Source organism: Astatotilapia calliptera, chromosome 7 (assembly GCF_900246225.1).
Source record: "Astatotilapia calliptera chromosome 7, fAstCal1.2, whole genome shotgun sequence".
Taxonomy (NCBI): domain Eukaryota; kingdom Metazoa; phylum Chordata; class Actinopteri; order Cichliformes; family Cichlidae; genus Astatotilapia; species Astatotilapia calliptera.
The window spans coordinates 7,057,072-7,083,432 of NC_039308.1; the positions used below are offsets into that span (position 1 = coordinate 7,057,072).

General features: G+C 40.2%; 1 protein-coding gene across 1 annotated transcript in view; it reads right to left on the minus strand.

Moving 5' to 3' along the window:
- Positions 1 to 1,152: 1,152 nt before the first annotated feature.
- spon1b (spondin 1b) overlaps positions 1,153 to 26,361 on the minus strand; it is a 118,239-nt gene continuing 93,030 nt past the window's right edge. Inside the window, exons 9-16 of the mRNA XM_026172776.1 lie at positions 24,471 to 24,611; positions 22,335 to 22,410; positions 19,325 to 19,507; positions 11,429 to 11,599; positions 9,592 to 9,759; positions 9,288 to 9,446; positions 4,397 to 4,594; positions 1,153 to 3,675 (exon numbers count right to left, since the gene is read on the minus strand). Coding sequence (XP_026028561.1) covers positions 3,521 to 3,675; positions 4,397 to 4,594; positions 9,288 to 9,446; positions 9,592 to 9,759; positions 11,429 to 11,599; positions 19,325 to 19,507; positions 22,335 to 22,410; positions 24,471 to 24,611 — 1,251 coding nt within the window. The 3' untranslated portion in view covers positions 1,153 to 3,520. The remainder of the gene's footprint in view (positions 3,676 to 4,396; positions 4,595 to 9,287; positions 9,447 to 9,591; positions 9,760 to 11,428; positions 11,600 to 19,324; positions 19,508 to 22,334; positions 22,411 to 24,470; positions 24,612 to 26,361) is intronic.

Below are 26,361 nucleotides of genomic sequence, written 5' to 3' on the forward strand. Positions count from 1 at the left end.
CACACAGTTTCAGCCATGGCTGATGGACCTCGCATCTGACTCCAGATTACATTATGATCACTGAAAGGTGAAGTGAGTAACACTGGTCATCTGTTCATCTGGTAGTCAGAACTGTTAGTCCGGCGGATATGTTAGGGAGCAAGTGAAATGTGGGAAAAATGGACACAATTCAGTGATTTAAGCAAGTTTGACAAGGACCAAACTGTGATGACCAGGCACCAGGACTCCGGGCAGTGTTTTGCTGGGAAACACTGGGTCCTGCCATCCATGTGGATGTTACTTTGGCACATACCACCACGTATAATCAAAGGATTTTTGCGCACCATGTACATCCTTTCATGGAGAAGGTATTCGTTGATGGCTGTGGCCTCTTTCAGCATTATAATGTGCCTTGCCACAAAGCAAAAGTGTATCAGGAGGAGTAGAACTACAAGTTTGAGGTGTTGACAACATCTTCTCCAGGCCAGTCAGTCCAATTGAGCATCTATGGGATGTGCTGGAAAAAACAAGTCAGATTCATAATGGCCCCAGAATTTCCACAACTTTGTTGGAAATATCTTGGTGCCAGATACCACAGCACACCTTCAGGGGTCTAAAGAAGTCCAGGGCTCCACAGGCTGGAAATGTTTTGGCAGCAAAAGAGGAATTAGCACAATATTAGGCAGATGGTCATAATGTTATGCCTCATGGATGCAATAACTACTTTTATTATTGCTATTTATTTATATAACTTTTAACATTATTTAACATTAAACAGCAGTATGATAACTAATATCCACTTACCAGTAGTATTGTTAAAATATGTCATTTTCTTATCATGAATTAAAAGAATAATAAATTGGTGTTTTGCAATGTTTCACTACTGATCAGCAAGTTTGTTCTCATCCTTAAGGCATTTAAATACAGCAAATATAGTTTAAGTTAGATCAATTTTGTAGTATTGTAGTCATCACTTAGCACTTTATACAAGACCTAATATTAGTTATCAAGGAACTATTTATTAGCGGTGGTTATTATAAAGTTGTATGTGTTTCTTTTTTTATTTGAAGGACAATATTGCATCTTCACTTGTCACCTTGCTGTCATTGTTGGTTCTTACACAACATGCTGAAGGAAGAGCTTCATTAGTGCAATGACACCATGACTCTCACATTTACCATTTTTTTTATTGTAAAGGTGGTTTCTTACAAAAGAGTCACATGGTACAGACATAAAGAAACAAAAGAAAGAGCCCTGTAAATAAAAGAAAGTGACTTCAGAGAAAACATCTACAGAAAACACACCTTTGTGTTGACATTCTTATAAAAAAAATGCAACAAAATCTGCTAAGTAATGCAAAAAAATAAAAATAAAAAATCCCCAAAAGATTTTACAGATCGATTTTATCTTCACAAAGCGCAGTAAAAACAATACATTGGAAAAATGTGTTGTAACCAAGGTCCCAGTAACAGTCTGCTGTACATTGATCTATCCTACAGGTTTGAATACTGTAGAAACTTCTATATCCTCTACAGTACATATGCCTTTTACAGCCAGCAGATGTGTAAGATGTCTAAGACACTTCTAAGGCTCCGTCTGAACAAAGCAGATACAGTCATTTCGCTAGTGTTTTACGACCACAACTACAGCTGATAAAGCGTGATGTCCAAATAAAACATAATCACCTCTGAACATGCTAAAATAAACTCTTCTGACAGAATGAGAGCTATCGCAGGCTTGATGCTACATCAGCTGAAATGACAGATAAACAGCAGTACAGTATATAAAGACTCATTTTAACAGTATAAAACATCTCCACTGAAATGGTCTGTTCATAAGGAAAGTGGTTTTTAGTAATTACATAGCAGTGTCATTTATATGCGTTGGTTAGATAGTGAATGTACGTATATCCTCAGATTTTTAGAGACTTCTGTGTTACCATCTATGTCTTGCAAAAAAAAAGAAGAAGAAGATTTTCACAGTTAGTTTGCAGTCAATTATTCAATCCGTGGGATTTTTTTCTCACTAGAACCGAAGCTCATTTTTAAAGCAGTGGGTAATACATCCTAAAAATGTTTCTGTTTCCATTATCTGACGTTAAGTTTATTTCATACAACAATAACACTGGAGTAGCACATTAACATTTTGAGAAACAGGCTTCTTTTACACTGATCCAATTGTGTTGGATGTATAAACTCATCCTCTGATGTTTGTGAGAACCAACTTAGTTTGTTTAGCCTGAAGTCTGAAAGCAAGGGGAAGACTTATCCTGGCTCTGCAATGCAATTGCTGTTTCACATCACCCTTACAGTGACTGCACATGTCCAAAAAATAGCCCTTCACAGAGCCCAGTGGAAACTGGTGTGCACTAAACATTTTACATAATGAGTGATGTGTCATTGAACTAGACACACTAGAAGATGGATTTTGTGCTTTTTGAACAGAGCCACTCAGTGCGTTTTCTCATTGTCTTTTATGTAGTTTTCATTTTCCCTCAGCCAACCAGGTAGAAGTTGCATCCTTTTACCACACAAACTAAGAGTAATAATTAAACATGGCATTACTCCAGACAGATCACAACTTCACACTCGGTCACAATCCCGGCTGATTCCCTTCTACACATTCATCCATCCAGCTTCTCCACTGTCACTACAAGCTGCTTTGCAACTGCCTTCCACCCTGCTCCTCCTGTTACCATGTGTCTGACCTTATAGTACAGATGTACTTAATATTCTTTTGAGTATAATAGCTCTCACTGAACTAATATTTTTCCTGTGCAAGAAATCTTAATATTACAGTAGCACTGGATGAAACACTAAATCAAAGTAAAGTAGTATCACAGAATTAATGGCATTTAATGGTCAGATTAAAGTTGTCTGGTAGTGTTATAGGAGGCATCTTAATAGGGACAAAGCAGGTTAACATATTTCCAATACAGAGCGTGTAATCCACTTAGCTAATGCTAATTTTAAATTCTCCCCAGTAGAGCCTTTACATAAACAGTACATTAAAAGTATCCAGCTTTCATTAAAATGCTCAGCTCCTGATTTTTAGTAGCTAAATCAATGTTTTGTAGGTGCTGCAGAGGACAGGGAGATATTGGTGAAAATACACAGAAAATACTTTCCTACTAGGAGTAAACAAAACCCAACTAAAAAGTTAAAGTTTGTTGCAAAATATGTATTAGGTTACTTTAGCGTCAGGTTTCTTTCTTCTTCTTTTTTTTTTGCAGGACACAGGCTTTCTCTAATACTTCCACTATGCTCTAAAAGGAAAATAAATCAACCCAGCTAACTAAATGTCCACAAAATCGTCACTAAAACAGCATGTCATTATGTCTTATTCTTCTTATTCCTTCCCTTTCTTAAATCCTTACTTAAATCCTCAGATTTTTCCAATAATAACCCATAATAATCCTGTACGTCTCCTCCCAGCTACATAAAAAAAATCAATCTCTGTCACCACTGTTTTTAATGAATTCTGATTTTCATGTTTAATCCACTGCACACCTCCCTGCCTCTCTGTAGCTTAGCAGTGCCCCCTAGCATTCCCGAGCGTTACAGGCACGGATCTCCTTCCTGTCCTTACAGCCTTTGGACTTTGTTCTTTTCTTTGCCACCCTGAAACGCTCCTGGATCCCTCCCCCGCACGGTTTGGTGCACTCTGTCCAGCTAGACCACGGCTGCATCCTGCAACCTGATGGAATAAAACAGACTCTTAGTTAATAGAAAAAATTACAAGGAAAAGCAAAATATCCAGAAATTGCATGAACTTAAACATTTGTTCATTATTTCTCTTATACAGAGGCTTCGATCTCAGAAGGAGAGACAAATCCCTTCGGTTGCGTCAGGAAGGGCATCTCGTGTTTTTTAAGAGCAAAAAGAATGATCGGCCAAATCAAAACATGTGGAGCTATCTACTTTAACAGTCTCTTGTGAATAAGGGAGCAGCTGAAAGTAGCTTCACTGAACATCTCTGCTCTGTGTATTCTCATGCTTGTCTGCACTCTTGCTCGACCCTTTGCATCGACTATCTTCTGTTGTGGACATGGATGCTAAAGACTTAATGTCTGTGCGTCACATTTGTTAATGTGGTATATTTACATATTCTATATTTCTATCAGGAAACAACTTTAGTTAAAACAGGTCACAAAATCAAACTCAGGCGATGTCATCGCGAGCCAATGTAACCTCATGGATCTGTTGATACGGTTACTCACGTCTAACTAGCTAGGTCCCACATGGAGCCATGCCACCAAAAACAAACAGCTGCAGATGGACATATCAGGGTTTGTCTAGTATCTCAGTCCTGACTTAAATTGCTTTGCTGGAATAAAACAACTAACCATCTAAAACATCGGCTCGTTAAAATGTCTAAATGCTACATGAAGCAGTTTCAACAGACTACCACGACCAACCTGGCACCTCTTCCTCCTTAATCGGTTTTCGCCGACACTTCCGGAGCTTGCACTTCTTCCTCTGGATGGTCTCAGGACAATAGCTGCCTCCAAACTGTGGCTCCACTTTGATCATACGGGTCCGAATGGTGTGTCCTTTACCACAGGTCTTGTTGCACTCTGACCACTCTGTCCACTCTGAGACCATGCAGTCGACAGCTAGATAGATGGAAGGAAAAAAGGAAGAGAAGAGGAAAAGGTAAACATGGAGGGAAAGACAGGAATAAAGGCACAAAATTTAAAAAGAGCTACTCCAGGATTGGTGAGCTCACTTGACCTCATTATCTTCTCCCTGGCGTTTACTTAGTGTGCTTTTGTCTTGACTTTGTCGGTTCATTGTTACATAGCCCTTAAATATTATTATTATACCATTTTTCTATTTCTATATCCATTTCTTTCTTGGTTTTTGCTTGGATCCTGATTCAGTGCTGTCACCAGCATGACACCATGAGTGCTGATGAACATTTACAGTTACAGCCCAGAACAAAGAGTCTGGAAAAAAGAGAGTGTTGCACACCATGCTAACTGCGGACTGCGGACTATAACGGACTATAAACGACCAGCTTCTTCAATGATGAATGCAGATGCTTCACTGGCTGATGAGCTGAACACGTTTTATGCTCGCTTCGACGCCGCAGCAATTAAAACAACAAACGGCTGCGCGTGCTCGGAGTGCACCAGTGAAGAAAATGCATTCGTCATCACGGAGCATGCCGTGAGGAACACCTTCAGGAGGGTGAACACCAGGAAGGCAGCAGGACCAGATGCAATCCCTGGCCGGGTCCTTAGAGCCTGCGCTGACCAGCTAGCACCGGTGTTCACGGAGATCTTCAACCTCTCCCTGGCCCAAGCTGTGGTTCCCACGTGCTTCAAACAGTCCATTATTGTTCCTGTTCCAAAGAAACAACAGCCCGCTTGCCACAATGACTACCGTCCAGTAGCACTGACTTCAGTTGTAATGAAGTGTTTTGAAAGACTGATGAGAGATCACATCACTTCTTCACTTCCTGCCACCATCGACTCACTTCAGTTTGCTTACCGGACTAATCGTTCCACAGACGATGCCATATCTCACCTGGTCCACACATCCCTGAGTCACCTGGACACTGGCAGAGGGAGTTATGTTAGGATGCTGTTCGTGGACTACAGTTCAGCATTCAACACAATAATTCCCTCTAAGCTTTTCACCAAGTTGACGGATCTAGGACTCAGCTCATCACTGTGTCAGTGGATCCTCAACTTCCTCACAGACAGACCCCAATCAGTGAGGGTGGGAAAACAAGTCTCCCCCTCCATCTCACTCAGCACTGGAGTGCCTCAGGGCTGTGTTTTAAGCCCCCTGCTGTACTCACTGTACACTTATGACTGTGTAGCCACATCCGACACCACCTCCATTGTCAAGTTTGCTGACGACACTGCTGTTGTGGGCCTGATCTCCGACAACATCGAGACGGCCTACCTGGAGGAGATTAGGAACCTGGAGACCTGGTGCCAGGAGAATAACCTCTTCCTAAACATCAGCAAGACTAAGGAGCTGATCGTGGACTTCACTACAAAGCAGGCGAGGAATTACAAACCCCTTATCATCAGTGGCACGCCAGTGGAGAGAGTGGACAGTTTCCGATACCTGGGTGTCCACATCACTCAGGACCTGTCATGGTCCTGTCACATCAACACCCTGGTTAAGAAAGCCCGTCAGCGTCTCTTCTTCCTCAGAAGACTTAGAGACTTCCATCTGCCACTGAAGGTGCTCAAGAACTTCTACTCCTGCACCATCGAGAGCGTCCTGACGGCAAACATCTGCACCTGGTTTGGGAACAGCACCAAGCAGGACAGACGAGATCTGCAAAGAGTGGTGTGCTCAGCCGAACGCATCATTCAATCAGAGCTCCCTGACCTGCTGTCCATCTACACCAAGCGGTGCAAGTCCAAAGCTAGGAAGATTATGATGGACCTCTCCCATCCCAACAATGGACTCTTCTCACTGTTGAGGTCTGGGAAGCGCTTCCGCTCCCTTAAGGCCAAAACAGAGAGAATGAGGAGGAGCTTCTTCCCACAGGCTATTCGGGCTCTGAACCAGGTGTAGGACTGGACTCTCCCAAACACGTCACCACACGCACCACCACACATTTCCTATAATCCTATAATTCCTATAATTTATAATCTTTATAATCTCTTCTGCTATTTGCACATTCTTTACTGTAAATTCCTAAGTTAATTTGTAAATTGTGTAGTAAACTGTAAATTGTAAATATTGTAAAACTTTTCTTCTGTCATTTAATGGTCGGGCATTGTACAGCTACAAGCATTTCACCCCCATGTCATACTGTGTATGGTTGTGTGTGTGTGACAAATAAAATTTGAATTTGAATTTGAAATTTGATAACTAAGGCTACGTTCACACTGCAGGCGAAAGCGCATCAAATCCGATTTGTTTGACCCTACGCGACCCATATCTGATCATGGTCTGACAGTGTGAACGGCGCAAATCCGATATTTTCAAATCCGATCTGGGTCACTTTCGTATGTGGTACTGAATTCGATACATATCCGATGTTTTAGAAAGCGACTGCTGTTTGAACGGTCATGTCGCATTAAATCTGTCTTTTACGTCACAAGACAGACGCCAATTATCAGCACCGGAGAAGCGCCCGAGAAGACATCGCGAACGCTTCCTGGCCATCCCGTGTAGATGTCAGTGAAACTGTTGGGAAGACAACGTTGGAGAAACGTGATAACTTTATTTGTACTGTATAATCTGCAGATTCTGACAGAAATCTGCAACTATCCTTTGAAGCACCGCTCCTCTAAAACAGCAATAAGGATCATTATTAGGTTATTTACATTATTATGTAAATAACAAAATAACTTAAAGCAAAAATTGGGAAATGTAAAGTCGGAAGTCTTTATATTAACGGCCATCAGTCAAACAATACTGTTTGCTCTGGGTCTAAACAGAGTGCGTTGTGTGTGAAGTCTTCTTTTGCGCATGCGGGCCGCGTTGAGCGTTCACACTAGAGCGCGTTTGCTGTCGCATTTTATTTATAGTGTGAACAAGCAGACAAAAAAATCGGAATTGATCAAAAAATCGGAATTGAGCATTAAGACCTGCAATGTGAACGTAGCCTAAGACTTAACTTTTGTGTCTGTCTGGATGTACATGCAACTAGTGTATTCACATTAAACAGATCAACTCCTAATGAGCACGGCAGCTGCTCACTTTTATACCAAAATTATAAAGTTAATGCAGATAAAAGATTTCTAAAAGCCAGCAGTGCATGCTATATCGTGATTGGAAATGACCAATCCAATATGGTGTTCAGTCATGTTTTTGTCACACTATAGTGCTACTAGTCACATGTGGCATGTGGTCAATTTAGGTGAATGGGCTGAATTCATTTCATGCAAAGTTGCTACATCTTCAACACGACAAAACGGTTTGTGACTAATTTATCATACCAAAAATTTTTGCTGTGCTCAAAGGCAAGTGATTACTATTGTCAATTCTCTGCCAGTCCCCTGCTCTGCAAGTTTCAGCTCTTAAGCAATGACATATGACTCCACATAGTCCCCAAGTCTGAGAAAAAGTGATGGGGGCATGTTAAATAATTACTGAAATACACTGTAGGCAAGGAGAATAAATCTTACTCTTTGGCTATGAAGATGGGAATGACTCTGTGCTGTGTGTGATTTATGTCTAGTAAGTGTGGCAGCGCCACTGTTTTAGTCCTGGAGGAAATCACTGACACCCTGATTAACTAGCCCCTTCTATAGTCAAACAAGAAAAGAAAAGAAAAAAAACGTTTTAACACCTTTCTTAGTAATATCATTAAAGCCTGACCAAAATGTGACTTTTGAGGTTGATACCTCAGGGGGTAGGTTTTGTTTGAGCATTAGGAGGGGCACAGATGAAGTCCAGGGTCCTATCTGAGGAAATATGGAGGATGAGACTCTTATTTCCTGCATTCTTAGGGATCTTTGTAGAAAGGACACCATTATTACATATCAGCTGAAGTTGTAGTTGAAATGAAAACACAAAAAAATCAGGAATCAGTTCACAGTTTATCATATTGGGATCTCTTTTGCCTTAACTCCTTCTGGCATAGATTCGGTGAGCTCATCAGAACATCCAGTCTTCTATTGTCCACTTTTGGTGAGTCTGTGCAAAATAGCCTCAGTTTGTTAATATTAGCTGACAGGAGTGGCATTCGATGTGGTCTTTTGTAGCCTATTTGCTTTAAAGTTCAATGTGCTGCGAGTTTAGAGATGCTCTTCTGCATCCCATGGTTGTAACAAGTGGCTATTTTGAATTACTGTTGCCTTCCTATCAGCTTAAAGCATTCTCGCCTTTCTCTTCTGACCTCTGGAATCAACAAGGCATTTTCTCACAGAGAAATGCTGCTCATCGGATATTTGGATCTCTTTTTCCCACTATTATTTGCAAACCGTAGCGATAGTTACGTGGGAAAAACCTGGTAGATCAGCAGTTTCTGAAATATAAAGTCACTTAAAGCAATGTTAGTCACCGTTTTAATGGTCAGTTTGAATTTCAGCAGGTTATCTTGACCACCTCCAAATTTCCAAATGCATTGAGCTGATGTGATCAGATATTAGCATTAATAGGTAACTAGTTACTATATTAATATACTCTGGCTTTCTGTATTACTTTCAAATATTTAGTCTCCACTTTTCTCATGTAATCCTGTTCAGTTAATGCAAACAGGGATCGTTTAATCTTCAGCGCTCTTTTGTGTTTGACTGGTTTTAGATGTGAGAGTGTGAGCTGTACCCGGTATCTACCTAAGAAGAAGAAGAAGAAGAAGAACAACAACAACAACAAAAGAGCACTTACGACACTCAGGAAGCATGCACTTCTCTGTCTGCTCCAGCTCTTCAGTGCACTCTGCAGGATCAGACTTCAGCATCCTCTGCCGTGTTCGGATCCCCCGTCCACATGTGACACTACACTCACTCCACTCCGACCAAGGCGACAGCATGCAGGGGATGGTATCTGGTTTAAGTGATACACACACGTAATTATAGTATTTGCTCATTCATTACAGTCAGCTAAAATAAAATGCAAATGAAGTGCTAATATACCAACAAATGCTCATGCAAAAAAACAACATATGACAAAACAGCAACTGTTGACTCACGGCATTCTGGCATCATGCATTTCTCCACTTCAGCTACCTCGGTCTTACACATGGATCCATCTATAGGGGGCATCTTTACCATACGCTCCCTTCTTCTCATGCCTATCCCGCAGGTGACGCTGCAGGGATCCCACTCCCCCCACTCAGTCACCACGCAGCTGCTGGGTGCTGTTGGAAGGACAGAATACAAAAACCATCTCCATCCATTAGTTTCAGCTCAAAATTGAACATTTACGGCAAAAATGTATCGTTAGTTCACTTTCAGTTAATATATGTTAGTATTTTAAGCACAGTGGAATAACTACTGTGCAAATTTGACCGACCGATCAATAATAGAGGACAAGTAGGAGAAAAAACACTCTTTTTGCCTTTAAAAAAACCTAAAAAAAAGCCATCACTGTGATGTAAATACGATGGTTTCTATTCTGTATTTTTATAAAGAGCTTATAGATCTGCCTCTCCTTCAGTTTCCACTTAATTCTGACCATTAATAAGAAAAACTCCTTGCTCCTTTAATATGCAAATGTACTCAAGAGATAAAACAGGCTACTCTCCAAATTTACAAATACAGAGCACATGTTTTATACAAGACAGATAACCTTCCCCATCATTCACTTAGTGAATACCAGGAACAAAGCTAGAAGTCTGACGACCTTGAATAGCCATATCTGCTCAGCGTGTCTCTCATGAATTCAATAAAAACATCACAAACAAAGATGATCACAAATAGTGCAATATCGACTCCTATCAAACTACAAAGAAGCAACAGACACTACGGCAATGAAGCCACTGGCATGGACAGTGTAACAAGACTCAGGCACAAAAGGCATCCATGTGGGTCAGTTAGCTCATAACCTCTGTTGCTATTACTGTTTATCAAGTTACACACTCTTCAGCCACACTACAGGGGGAATTATAAAAAGCTTCCTCTGTCTGTTGATCTCAGAGATCTGAGCCAGTCAGACTCCTCCTAGACTACAAAACACATCATTTTTACTTTTTACTACTTCTAAAACCTGTTTTTATGTAAAAATGTAAGTGACTTTACTTATGTTATTACATTTGTAACCCAAAGTGAGAGTTGGAGAACATTTCTTGGTGTGTAAAGTAGGTGTAATGCAACCACTGACATCCCCCAGGTGATCTGGAGGTGTTGGTGAGGAGAGGGAGTCTGGCATCTCTGCTTAGAACGCTGCCCCATGACCTAGTCCTGGATTTGCAGTAGATAATGGATGGATAGATGGACAGATGGATGTTTGCAGAAAGTGCACTGCATTAAGAGAAGTCCAGTCCCCCCACTCTGTTTCAAAATGGATATCAGAAATGGCTGCCTGAATGCCCTCAGAGAAAAATCACATATATCCTACCCAACAGATACGATCTGGCAACCTTATATCGGCTCTATAGGAACAACTTCCTTATCAGCTACACACATTTTCTGGCACCAGTGCATGTTAATGCTAACATCCAGATAAAATTGCTGAAGTAACTTCGCTGCTACTTTCATGTTTTTATTAGGAGCATAAATACATGTGTTCTAAACTATGTTACGGCCATGAAATACACCTTATTCACCAATTAAATGTGCATTATTTATTTCATTTATGTCATTATTTTTTCACTTTGTTCTTTTATGCTTCTTTGACAACGTTTTTTCTTTTTTTGGTTGGACTATTTTGCATATTAAACACGGTGAAATTAGATGCTCTAATTTAAAGACGACAGGCTACATTAAACTCTGTGCGAAAAAGAAATGTAGCAGCTGGCTCAAATTAAAGGCATTGTTAATTTGGTTGGTTGGGTCAATCTGTTCATACGGGAGAAAAAACAGACTCACAGCATTCATCGTTGACAACACACTTCTCTGTCTCCTCAGTGTTGAGCTGGCAGAGCGAGCCGTCCTCGGGATACTGTTTGACATATCGCTCTCGAGACCTCATCCCCATCCCGCAGGACACGCTGCAGGCCGACCAGCTGATCCACTCTGACATCATGCACGTCGAGGGCTCTGTCCAGCAGGAAGAGAAAGCAGACGACCACCAACTTGTTTTTCTTACTGAGTAAACACCAGCATTTGTAATTGAGCAAAATTCAGTGTTGTAATTTGTGCGCAGTGTATGCAGTATAAAAGTAACACTCTGGAAGTCTGTTTCCACAAGACGTCATAAAACATACACTGTCGCCAAAATACTTTTCCTTGTGAACATTCCTTGTTTCAAAAGAGACATGGAGAGGTTAAAGGTCAGATTTTTGGAAATCAGTTTTTTAAATTTTAAAGAGAGTCCTTATTTAAATCTGCTGACTTACAAGTGGCAGCCATGAAAACAAAAAGCCACCATGCTGTCCTGTGCCTGTATGACAGTGAGGTAGCTGATATCAGCCGCTGCAAAGCACAGCTGGTTACTGGAATGAGATCAACGGAGCCTAAAAGCTAAATTATCTGTATATTAACACTAAAACAATAACAAGCAGCTCACCTTACCCACCTTTGGGGAAATGGAAAAACCTATTGATTGAAAACTTACAAACATACATGGAAATACTGTATATAAGGCAAAACCAGAGTTTGTATAATTCTAATAAGTTTAGTCAGTATCTGATATGAGTGCCTTTATTCTTTGTCACAGCCTGGATTCTCTTAGACAAGCTTTTGTGTAATTTCTTTTTAAGTTCAGGAATAGCTCTCCTAAATTTTACACAAATCACTGCATTTCATTTTTTCAGAAGATGCTTTTGAAATGTCAGCTTCTTTAGATGTTTTACATTTTATCCTAGAAGATTTAAACCATTGCGGAAAAAAGACTCAAAAATTCCCAACATTTGCATGCAAAGAAAAGTAATTTCAATAGGAAACGTGTTTTATTGTCCCACCTGTGCCTTCTGCAGAAGTAGCCTTTCTGCTGCTAAAACCCAGTATTGGAATGGGACCTTCAGATCTTCAGTCTAGCACTCTCCCAAGTGAGCTATTTCAGCTTCACTATCTCAGTCAAGAGGTCCTCATCAAAAAGAATCCATACAGGAGCACTTGAGTCACAGGATTCTCTCTCTACACACCAAACCAGAATCCCCCCACAGCTGCTTAGGTTTCAGACTGTTCAGTCATCTCAGAGTTGAAAGTGTCACTTTTAAAAAAGCCCTTCCTCGGACACTGCCTTAACTCTCTTTTAATAAGGCGAGTTGCCTGAGGGACAGTCTTATTCACAGCAGGGGCCTTCAGGGAGTGGAAGTCAATATGTATGACCTCGCTGTGTATCAGCTGAAAAGTGAACTGCAGCTTCTCGAACTTAACAAGGTTCCACTCTGGTATATTTTATCACTATTAGCCAGAATGGTGCTTCGGGATCTCCCTGTTCTTCACTTACAGAGAGACGCTGTATGAGCCATCTTGTTCCAACACCTCTTCTGAGAATAGCGACTAAGACAGTGAATCAAAAGTGACAAAAGGGAGTCAGATACAAAGAGATCGTTTTGTAAGAATTTTTTTAAAAGAAGGAGCGAATGAACTTCAAGCAACTTAGCATGGGTTTTTCTTTTTTTCTTCTTTTTGGAAAAGTATAAGCCTCCTACCAAACTGAGAATAGTGTTACTTATCAGAGGTGGCCTAATAAAGCAGAGCGAAGTGAATCATTAATAAAAGATACAGGTATTTGAAGCTTGGATGAGGCCTCTAGAGAGCCAAAATATTTCCCAGGAATATTAATCACCCTTGGAGGCGGCCTCTATCCAGCCCCAGCATGAACCCTGCAATTATCCATCTCCCACTGCACACTAACGGAGCGCTAAATGAAAACAAAGGAGAGGCGCTCAGGAACAAAAAGCTATCCATGTTGCTGGCTGGTAATCAATAAGAGGAGTAGTGAGGGGTGGAAGTGTGTGCATGTGTGTGTTAGAGGCTTGTTGAGCCTTGAACAGCTGGAGCTTCACTAGTTTGAGGCCTTGTAGACATCCTGGGAGCAAAAGAAGAAGAGCGAGGAGGTGGGTGGGGAGCAGACAGGCGCTGACTTTACTCCCTCCCAGTATTTGTTCCAAACTGACAACTTCACCGAAAAACGGGTAAAAGCAAACTTCCGAAGTTTTCTGCTTGTTTGTGTGCTTGCTGTCATTTTTTTTAAGCAAAGGTCCATCAACTCTGACTGAAATCAGACGAAAAAGTTTCTCATTTGGCAAGAAGAAAGAGAAACTGAGAGTAGGAGGAAAGAAATGTGGAAAAAGTTGAAAGTAATTTGATAACCTAGATTAGCGTGAACTGCCAGCTTAGTAAATATGTTTGTGTGTGTGGGCCCTCACTTTGTGTCAGACTGATAATTGGCTTCCCGCACATACACAATCCTCCACTTGCTCTTATTAGCTTTAACATAAGATTGAAAGCACGGTGCTTTGATTTCTTTTAGAGATAAACACAATCAAATCCTGATTTAAGTATCCTGGATGCAGCAGGCCATCCGGCACCAAGACCTGATCCACATAATCTTTTATGTTTGAGTGAAGTAATTAGGGTATCCAATTACCAGTGTTTACTCTGTGTGATTAGGGATTTCCTGTATTTTGTCATATATTCCCTTGATGAAACTATATAAACATATCTTCAGATATGCGTGGCCTTTTTCTCAAATGGAGCTTTCATAGTAGCTAGCTGGAGATTCACTTTTTAATGACAAAGGTGCCACCTGTTTCCTTCCATAAGCGCACAGTAATCCCTCATAACAATAACCTAAACTGTCACAATGGAATTTAGGTAGAAAATAATTTCACCGGGCTGTGAAATATAACCAAGGGAACAAAATTCAATTGGTTTAAGCCACAATGAACCACCCAGAGTCACTGAGTGCGGTTTGTTTTTGGAATAAGATAAATAGCGAAGCTTTAATCTGCTTATTTCGAGGGTTCACTGATTGCCCCTCTTGTTGATCCGATTTTAATGTCTCAAACTCTAAAAGGATTAGGACACAGGAAATGCAAACTTTTTTTAATGCAATATTACAAAATTGTGTTTTGATTCATTTAGTACAATTTGTGACTGTGACATTCCACGTGTCGTTGCTCTGTTAATTTCTGTAATTATTGTTTGTGTATTATTATATTTTTAACTTCGTCGCTATTAAGTTTAGGTTTAGGTCCACTTGAAACAAGCTGAACATTTCAGTAATGAGACTGAGAGCCAGAGTAGTCAATGTCGTAGCTGTGAAATGATGACTCGGCTTAATGGCAAAGAGAAAAAGCAATGAGCCCAGGTGGTGTAGTGTCCAGGTTTTCTGTAGTGAGGTCTCTGCCCTCTCTTCAGGGGAACACAAATGCATTTCACTTGTGTTTTTTAGGTCAGGACACCTTTACAGAATACAAAAACTTCCTGCTAAAGCTAATCTTTGAATAGTGTGATGAGCTTTTTTAACAGACTGAATTTGAAATTGTGAAGAGAAGAGACTCATTAGTTTGTTGAAGCATTTTTAAAAATGGTTGTTGTCATGTTAGTTATACATTCAGTCACTTACATTACAATTTCTATTCCATCGGACATGAGATTTATTTTTCCAAACCAGCCACGAGAAACCAACTTATCTATCTGGCATTACCATTTTAAGGGGGCACTGATGTGTAACCATGCCAACATACTGGTTTTGCTAAGGTTTGATGATGTGGAGCAGAGTGAGGTAAAAAACAGTTCAGCACTCCCCAGCTTTCCTCTGGGTGCAGAAGACAAGTGAGTGTTGGCTGCTTTGATTATTGCTGTCGTAGAGCACAGGTTGAAAATGCTTAACAATTTAACATCAATGAATATAACTCTGGTTATACAACCTGTGTAAAATGTCAAGAAAACACCTGCTAACTGTTTAACCACAGTTAGCAACAGTTCATTCTTTTCTGATACAGGATTCTAGCTTTTCAACAGCACTGAGTCTTCTTTGTCGTAGTTTTCATTCTGGCTGAAATACACACAGACATCCATGTAAATGATGTCTGGATGGGAGCATATCCTCTAAAACCTGTATATACCTTTCAGCACTGATTGGCAGCTTGACCATCTGCAAAGGCACAATGTGGATGTGCATAAAGCAAAGAAGAAACTGCCTCTCTGAGATGCTCTTTTTACACCCAGTCATGTTACTGACCTGTTGCCAGTTAAGCTAATGAGTTGGTTTTCAGTACCACTTACATTTTCATTTACACTGTTTCCGTATCCCAACTTTGGAGACATGTTGCGGTCATAAAATTCAAAATAAACCAATATATTTTATGACATAAGTAAATGTCTCAGTTTAAATATTTGTTCTTTTGTGAGTACAGTTTGGACTTTAATCGTTGAATTCTTTATAGTTACTTTTTACACAGTGTCCTAACATTTTTGGAATTTTAGTGATTTAGTGATTAATCAGAGTTCAAAAATTACACTTTAGCATCTTTAATAAATTTTAATACTTTTAACAACTGAATGAAATTTCAAAATTGTGGTTAACCTGAAATCTCTATTCAAACTTTTGGACCCAAGAAAGTCGCAAACTAAATACCATTTGGCCTTATAAATACACTATCAGCATTATTAGTGCCATTTTACATACTGGGGATCTTAACACCTGACAAATTTATATTTATTTATTATTACAGATCGTAATTTATGTTGATAACTTGGTTAAAAGATGCTTAAAGGATTTGTGAATGTGTTCACTGCAGTAGTACATTTAGTTGAAGATCAGATTGAAACTGAGATTTGAGCCGATTTATGTCACTCAAGGAATTAACAGCAACTTTTAATTTATTTTACACTAGGGGGCAGCAGGAAGACACAAACAATGCTGATTTGGCTTGTGGCAAACTTACTAGTCATAATAACGTACCTTTTTGAAATGAAACAAGGGTCGAGAATATAACAATAAACACAAAAATAAACAGACATTATATAACAGAAATGTTTTTTAATTTTTTAAATCTTTTGTTTCTGTTGTACTGGCTTAAAGGACCAATAACAAGATCATACTGGAAGCCAGAAGTCCAAAACTCTAAAAGCACATTTTTAAGAGGGAGTTCATTTAGTTGTGTTGCACAGATACTTAAACAGTCCTCCAGTTGTTCTTATTAGCTTTAACAGAACAATTTAAGCTTGTTTTGACGTGTGCTGCATGTGTTTGGAAAGAATATAGACATTTAATTATTCTGCTGTCACAGCATGTGGGCAGACGTGTCAAAAACAGATGGACGATGTTTAATTAAAATGCCTAATTTACTGTATAAGAAGGTATTTAATTAAAAGTAATGGTGTCACAATTTAAAGACATTAAAGAAATCTAAATTAGTGCCACTCAAGAGTTGCTCTTAACTTTTACAGTAGGAGAAAACAAATAAATGAAATAAATGTCTATTTTCCACACTGTGAAGGACATCTTTTTTTTACTTCTGAATTTGTATTTTAGATCATTTTTATAATGTTATTTGTAGAATTGTAGAATCAGGGCTCTTTAGTAGGTAAAAATCTTCTCTTTTGGCCGTCCTCAGAAGGAATTCAAAAGCAGTTACTTTAAATTTAATAAGGAAGATGAAAAATGATGTGCATTTGCATTTTGTCAGGGTTATTAGAGGTCCTTCTACACAACTGTATAAATATTATTTAAATGGACTGATTCTTATATAGCGCTTTTTTACTCTCCCGGAGTGCACAAAGTGCTGTATACAACATGCCACATTCACCCAATCACACAAGTACTGTCTCTAAACTGAGTGCTTTTCTAACAACATTCGCACACATTCACAGTCCGATGGATGCATCGGAGAGCAACTTGGGGTTAGTATCTTGCCCAAGGACACTTGACATGCAGACTGGAGGAGCCAGGGATCGAACCACCAAGCTTCCAATCAGTATTTGACCTGCTCCTGAGCTACAGTCACCCGATATTTACTGAAATAAATCTGGCTGAGAAATCTTAATCTCTTCTAAAGCCTCCATTATTAATGCAGACAAAACTTCAACAGCCCTCAATCCTATGGACAATCTGTAGAGAGAGCTGAAGCAACATAAAAGATTTAGAGACCTTCTATAAAGAGGAGTGTGCCAGAACCCCTCCTGGTTTCCTGCCACCATTTGCTAGTAGGGATGGGTACCGGTATCCGGTGCCATTATGGCACCGGTTCTGACATAAACGGTAGTAACCAGACCGAAAAGCAGCGCACATTTCAGTGCTTTATTTCGGTGCTTTTTTTTCCTGAGCTGTGATACACTTCAGATTCTAGCCAATCATTTTACGTTTCCAAGTATAGTAGGCGGGCCCCGGTGCGTAGGTTCTTTTAGAGCAGAGCTACAGATTAAAAATGCCCAAGGCGAAGTGGTCAAAAGTCTGGCTGTACTTCACAGCAAAAGATGCAAACTCTGCAGCCTGCAACAAGTGCTTTAAGCTGATACTGTGATACTGTGTAAAGGAGGTAACTGATGAAACACCTGGCAACGCATAGCGGTTTTTTTTTTTAAAGCCGAGAAATGCGCCGTACCTACTGCTGGTGTGGTGCCTGTTATCAGACCCCTAGTTAGCAACATCCCCCAAGAACCCGAAGAGTAGAGTCCTGGCCCCTAGCCCTGCCAGTGTAGCAGAAATGATGATGATGGCAGCAGCCGTTCTTCTCTGCGTGAGTAGCTTAATGTTGTTCTGTGTAATTTACGTTGAGTAGTAACCACGTTATTACATTAATGCATGTAAGGTGAACTAGCAAACACCATCGAAGTTACATGCGGCTGTCTTCTTGTTTGATGGCAGATACTCCCTTCACCCTGGCCAAAAAGGCTAAAATGACCAAAGAAAAAGTGGAAAACAGCTAAACATGAGAGGTTTTTGGACAAAGTTTGTGTTTTTTCCATTGTTTAAGCACTGCTTCCAGCCAAGAGTGATACAATATGTGCCCTCTAGCTGCAGAAAAGGCTAACATTGTTATCTTTTTACAAAAAAACAGCTAAACATAAGACGTTTTAGAACAAAGTTTGTGTTCTCCATTCTTTAAGCACCGGTTCGAGCACCATTTAACCACCGGCACTGTTTCAAAAGTACCGGTTTGGTACTGGTATCAGATAAAACCTAAACGATACCCATCCCTATTTACTAGTTATGCTTTGCTTGGGGATCTTATGTCACTTTATGACATGCAAATCAATTTAAAACTTTTATGTAATCTATTCTGGGCCATAGAATGAAACTACCATAAAGTAGTATTAAGTAGCAGCCAGGTGCTGCTAATCAAATGCGCCTGATTAACTGATCATCAGTAAGTGTGATGATCTCTATAAAAGCTAAAGCTTTTGCAGTTTGCTGGTGTGAAGAATTTAAGGGTGTGTTGACGCAATGCTACAATCTTCCCAGGTATTCACGTCCTTGCAAATTCACTCCAAGGTCGGAGCGGTGCTCAGAGAAACCACAAGAAAACTTGAGCACTACATCTCAAACTTAAATATTCTCAGCTGTTTCTTTCGATTGTGGTATTATGTGTTGCTTTTAGGGATTCTTTTTAACCTACTTTACTTTGTTAGATTCGGTTCAAGTGACAGTAATCAGTCTTAGGTGCAGCTAGTGAAAGTAAGAAAAAAAGTGGTTAGTCACATTTAATTCATGAGTTAACAAATTACTTTTATCACACAGAGCCAGGTAGGCTTGAATAATGTTCTTCCCTTAATAAATGAAACTGCCATTTAAAAACTGCAGAGTGTATTTGCATGAGTTATCTGTCAAATAATACCTGTGTGTGTCTGTGTGTGTGTGTTTACCCTCTCTGCTGCATCCTGGGCCCATGCAGGGCTGGAAATCTTGAGTGTGGGGACACGGCACGCTGAGATCCAGCTGGGCCTTCAGCATCCTTTGTCTCATCCGGCGACCTTTTTCACATGTAGAGCTGCTACAAGCTGACCAGGGAGACCATCCTGAGTAGATGCACGTCTCAGGTGTGTCATCTACGAGAGAAAGATTGGGATGACTGGGAGAAGAATAATTTCATTTTTTTCAGCAAATAAATTTTCTTTTGCAAAACTTAATTTTCCCTTTCACTCCAGCAAAGTTGCTGAAGTCATTTGTCACATGCAGTGGGAGGGGTGAGGGACTGCACTGACATTGATTGTATAAAAACTGCATCCAAAGGTGATTACCACAGGTAGTCGACCACAAGAGGCCACAAAGTGACATCTGAGGGGGAGAGAAAGGAGCTGAAGGGAGAAGCTGGAGAGGAGTGTGATTTGTGAATGTCCTGTCCAATTATCAGTGATAGCAGAGCTATAAGAAGTAGCAGGGGTACTGGCTTCAATTAATAATGCTCCCTCAGGGCTTCAGAAAGGCAGAGAAAATGAGACGAGAGGCGAGAGAGAATATACTGCCAGGCCACAGAGACAAACGTGAGTGGGTCCAATTCTCTGGGATAAAGTGTAATGACAGGAGAATGAGGGAAGAAAGGAACTGCCAACACTAAGCGGAAGGTAAGAGGAGCGTTGAGCTGATGTATAAGCGAAAGCGTCAAAGCTTCAGGTGGACCTGGGGGATCAGCCCAAATAGATACTCGTCTCTGTAGTGTCATCTCATGCAGAGATAAGGGAGAAAGCGAGGACAGGTAGCGGAACAGAGGAGGGGAAAGAAGCAAATGGCTCATGACTGACTGAGGAAGACATTCATTAGGTGGCAGAATTCTGCTGTGTGGGCAAAAACCTTCCCTCTTCTCAAAGCCACTTCTAGTAGAAATAGGCTAAAACATCTACGTGCAGCATAAACAATGTCATGCGACAACCCATATATGGGCTAAAAACCGTTAAACCATTAAAAAACAGGATTTAAAAAACAGGTTACAGCAGGCAGTAACCTCTGGATCTGAAAAACTGCTTCAGTGTCTACAAACGTGTCAGTCCTTACAGACTGCCATTTAAAACAGCACTGAAAACATATTTACAGCCTCCTTTCTGTAATTTCCTCCTTAATAACTGTACACTGGGTGGGAAAAAAGAAACACCCTCCGTGCAGCCATTCATCTAGATCTCATTTTGATTGACGGGCATCTCAAATTTGAAAGTGGAAGTCATTTTTTTATACAACTTTTATTAGTCTCTCACATCGTTGAGGAGAAATTTTGGCCCACTCTTCTTTACAAAGTTGAGTCAGTCATTTGATGTGGACTGGGACAGAGGTGGACTGGGGACAACCTCTCAGTTGTGGTCCCCACCCCTTACTTTAGTGGTCCGGTCAAATTTGACCAGTTTGTTTTAATAGCTCTTAAATTAGCATAACAAACATTTTTCACCACCAAATTCAGTTCAGTGGGTCTTTCATTTGGTCGTTCAGTTCCCATTCATTTCCTATGAACACCACAGATGCAACAAGGTTGATTAAAACACTCAAAATTCAACAAAAGGGGGGTGATCATCACTTTTTTAAATGTTCAAGTGCAAAGTGTGCAGGATGTCATAAGGCCTTGAGGCAATCAGATGTAAAACACAATATTTATGAGTGTTTTAATTTGTAAATCTATTAGATTTGACCCAAACATGACAGGTACCACAGGCATCTGTGTACCATCACAGCACTTCAATTTAGGTCTGGACTTCGATTGGGTAATTGAATTCTTTGTCAGCTATTGTGTTGTAAATTTGCTGCTGTGTCTGGGATCATTGTCCTGTTTGGAACAAGCTGTTGGACAGATGGCCTCATATTTGACTCTGGAATACTTTGGCGTCCAGAGGAATTTATGTTCAATGACTGCAAGCTGCCCAGGTCGTGTGGTTACAAAAGAAGCTCAAATCATCACCCCTCCACCACCGTGCTGACAGTTGATACTAAACATTTCTGCTGAAATGATGTGTTTGGGTTGCTCCAAACGTGGTGCTGTGCATTCTGGCCAAATATCTCTACTTTGGTCTCATCTGTCCAAAGGACATTGTTACAAAAGGCTTGTGGTTTGTCCAGATGCTGATGTTTCTTTTTCCTACTATCATGAACTTTAAGATTTAACATCCAGACTGAGTCCTGTAGAGTCTGAATTAAAACAAAAACCTGTGCTTTTACAGAGGAAGGCAAACCTCGTGATCAGGTTGATTTAAATAGCAACACCTTGCTTCTACTTATCATCTTAATTCTCCTTCTTAACAATTTGTAGAAGACGCAACAGAGTCCTGTGAAAACTTTTTCACATAACTGTCTTTTCTATAAAGTTTAATGGTTGAATAAAAATAGAACTACTGTCATAACCGTCATAATGAACGTCTTATGACTTTATGCCAAACAGTTAACTCTCACAAACAGCTTTCATGTGCAGAGCCTCAGCCATCAGTGTCCAGACTGAAAGCATCTCTGCTGCATCACAGAATATCAGGTATGTTTGATAAGGGCAGGGCTTGCTCCAGACGCAACTGTGGGGGTCTGGAGCTGTGGGGCGCCCACCTGCACACAGCAGGGTGGAGACAAAGCCCTGGCAGATGTGTGTTATGACTGTGTGACCTTCCATCTGAGTCTCAGATGATACCAGTCGTGTCTGTAATGAGCTGTGCGTGCGTCCTTGATAATCTGAAGACACTGAATCCCTATTGTGGCTGCTCATTTTGCCAGGAACAAGGTTTAATAGTTAAAGTAAAAGTTTTGCGAACAAAGAGGCAAGTTCAAAGCACAGGAATGCAATATCTTATAATCATGGGGTTTGAATAATTAGTTAAACACTGAGGCTCTCAGGTAATCTACTATGTCTTGTTTGGGGTCTTTCCCTGAACAACTTTAATTAGGAAAGAATGTATGTGAGTGTGTGTTTACCTGTCTCCTTCTCCTCTTGTCCGATATCTGCTACTATGTCATCTATGGTGTCGGGGACCACATTACACTGCTCCCCCTGTGCACACGAGGAAAGATGTGACCACACACTTAAACACTATCAAAAGCATGTTGACAAAGCGTGACTTTGAGACTTTATTTCTGAAGTTAAAAATAGTAGTTTAACATAGGATGAATAACACTAATTTAAGGCAGACCGCTTATTCATTTACCCTTTTTTCTGCTGTGTATGTACGTACTATATGAATTTTAAATAATAAATTACTTCAAAGTACTTCATTTCAAAAAGTTTTTCTACAGTTGGCTCTCTATGATCTCAGTGAGATCTCACACTTACAGCCGCCCACCTACTCCTGAAATCTTTTGTTTATGAGGGCCAGCCAATCAGGAAAAAGGTTGGCCTAAAGGGAGGGAAAAGGAGCTAAAACAAGGTCCAGCAAAGGTCCCTGTAATTAGGGATAATTTTAATTGTCATGCATAGATACTTCAGTATCTTCACTGCAGTGAAGTATCTTTGCATGGGAATGTAAAGATGCTTTATGATACTTCAAAAAGCAGTGGAAAAACTGCATGGGTCACATGAGGCAAGACTAGTACCTGTGCTGGTGAGCTAATTTGCAAGCAGGTTTGTCATCTGCTGACCTTCACTGGCTTTGCTAACCATTATTACAACACAAACTCAGATTCTAACAAATCCCACAATTAACATAAAAAGCTCACTGATGGCTGTGTGTGTGTGTGACTGGCATTTTTATTAGTCAGATTCAAAACTTTTTTTATGTTAACTTTAAAGTTTAACCATCTACAGCAGGTGTCAAACTCTGGCCCGCGGGCCAAATTTGGCCCGCAGCCTAATTACATTTGGCCCGCGAAGCCACACCAAATTACTATTAGAGCTGGCCTACTGGTATTATACAGCTAATATTTATATTGTTTAGTATTAAGCTTTGTTTGTTCCATATTCAGTTTTCCAGCAAAACTTATTTGAGTCCATAAGAAAAGATTCATTCTTATATCTGGAGGGAGATTTTTTTTTTTCAATAAATATTAATGTTAGCCCGCGACTTTGTTCCAGTTTTGAATTTTGGCCCACTGTGTATTTGAGTTTGACACCCCTGATCTACAGCAAAGGCATCAACCACAGTAGAATTTCACATAATTTCCTATGAATTAAACTGTGTGCCTTTATTTGTGGTTGGGATTCAAATTTCCCTTATTTCAACATGAAATAAGTTAGGCGTGAAAGTACACGTAAAATAGTACACGTAAAATAGTACACGTAAAATAGTACACGTAAAATAGTACACATAAAATAGTACATGTAAAATAGATAAGAGCCAAAGTCAAAATCGCTATTGGCATTGTTAGGATGCCTGGGTCGTTGACCCAGGGTATTTGAGTTTATTATATTATTTATACTTTTTAGTCTTTGGTTTCTTTAAGTTCCGTCTTATGGTTTATGTCTCTGTCTTCTTTAGTTGCTCTGTCTCCCCTATCACCTGTATCCCCTTGTCTAGTTCGCGTCTCTGTGTATCCTTAGTTCCTATATCCCCGTGTTCAGTCAGTGTTTGTGTCTGTCCTGGTCCCACGTCTCTGTTCCCTCTGTAGTGCCTGCATGTGAGTCTGTGTTATGTGTTTCCTGTTTTACTTTGAAGGTCTCTGTCTTATCTCAGTGTGTTCAGTTTACGCTTCCTTTTGTCTCGTCAGTTCTGATTTGCCCCAGCTGTGTTTCCCTCCTGTTACCCATTCCCTGATTGCTCCCTCTGTGTACTTAAGCCCTGTGTTTCTCTATGTCAGTGTCGCGATCTACCGTTTACCAAGCTGTGTGTTCTGTCAGTCCTCCGGTGTTAGTTTATTTTGATTGTTTCCAGTTATGTTATATTTGAGTTTAACATTAAAGCGGTTTTGAGTTCACATCTGTCTCGGGAGTCTGCACCTTGGGTCCTATCCCTGTCCGCACACAGCCCTCACCTAACAGGCATCTGTTTCTGCCAAATTTTTATATTAAACAACAGTGTAAGAATCGGTCCCTTTAAGGTCTCACCACAGTAAAAAGCTGCAATGTATAGTTGTGTTTATTTGAAGCCCTAAACACATTCACACAGATGAAATTTTTACCTTTCTAGCAATGCGTTCCACCACTACCCTGGCCACAGGGGTGATTGCTCCGCCCTCTGGGTCATAGAACGGGCTCTGGAGGTGGTCCAAACTGGTCAGAGGTCGGATCTTCTCCTGAGGAACGGTGGGCTTGTTTGGTGACTAAAAGAGGCAGAAGAAAGGGTGTCGATGAGCTTATAAGGTGTTTAACATGAACTATAAAAAATAATAAAGCATTTATATTATAAGTGATAAAATACATGTACACGCTGACAAACCTAATGATATTAATTTCTATTATGTTTTAGATGTTTTATTGGTTTAAACATTATATAGATTGCTGCATCCCTCTTTTATGCTTTTAGTAATCTCTCTGGGCAAAAATATTCCACCATAGCAAAACTAGACAGATGCTATCGCCCAACTAAAGGCAGACCTGCTATACTGAAATCCCAATCAAAGGGTTCTTACTTTTCACTTTTATCTCCCTAGGTAGATGTCACAGAGTTTCAACATGAATCTAAAGGTGAATCAGCTCTGACGGCCCTTTAACAATCAGGGGAAAGCGGACGTGTCCAAATAATATGCAATGGCTAAAGAACGGGTCGTGAACTGAAAGAGAGCTATTCACACTCTCCCATATTAGGATTGAGCAAAGCACTTGGTCTAAGAAGAGATGGTGTCCTAGAGGAAAACATCTGCTCTCCTATATTGTGCATCCAAAATGCCAGAAAGAAGAGAGTCCCAGTCCTCCACTGAGGAATGGTTAGAGTAATTAAAGTTAAACAGCAAATATTTAGGGCATGGCAATTACTTGTGGGACAAGAATACTAATCCAATAGCGGCCTATTGTGAATGCATGTCTGTGAAACAGGCGTTTAAAACGGGAACAACATAATTCTTCTTGAGTGAAACAAACAATACAGAAGTGGGTAGAATAGGGTTAGGGTTAGTAGAATAATTTAAAAAATGAATAGCAACACAATAGCTTTTTGATTTTGATTTTCCATTCTGTTCCAAAATGGAGAGGAGGGGAAGTAAAAAAGGCGTGAAAGATCTTATCGAGTCGCAGATTTTCCCATAAACCACCTGGTCTACAGCTTCATTTCTGTTTGATCTCACCATGCATCATTTATATCCATTCAAACAGACCCTTAATAGGAGATACTTTGTTTCCAGGTATGTGTGTGTCATAGCATGTGTTGCCATGTTCAGTGAGGAGATAAAAACATGTAACAATAATGAATTATTCTCTGTGTTCTCTCAAGTTAACACCGTCCTGTTTTGATGTATTTTAATATATTCAGCACCAGTAAATAAGCCATTAGAGGAGGTACAAAGTTACACTCACATCTCCACTGCAATAGTGTTAATGATTCTCTTCATAACTCTAGCATGGTGACGCTTTGACGCTGTGTTGGAGCTATGCAGAGCTTTGCAGGTGCACATCTACATGTTAGAGTTGTTTATTGCCACCACAGAAGATGTTAAAATTAACAGGAAATGATTTAAGCTTTACTTTTAATTCAAAGGTTATAGGAATTAGAGCCATAAAAAAAATCTCCACTTTGATATAGTTATACATATATTATATCCAGTACAGGTCCATATTGGCTTGGATGTCGCCCAGATTAACAAGGTCCGCGTCAGGTGTTGAGGAATCAGGACACGCTGATGAGAAGTGCGCTTCTGGAACAAGATGGCATAGGTGGGTAAGAGATGAAAATAGGGTGCTGTTGGAATTTTACTACACAAGTAATCCGAGAGGAACGGGTTACATGAATAGCATGAGTGACCTATGGAATCTTAGACACCCAGGATCCAGATTGACGGCAAAACAACTAGTAGCTCAGTGTTCCAACATTAGGAAGAAGGAACTGCTCTCACAGCTGGAGATTGATGAGGTACAACA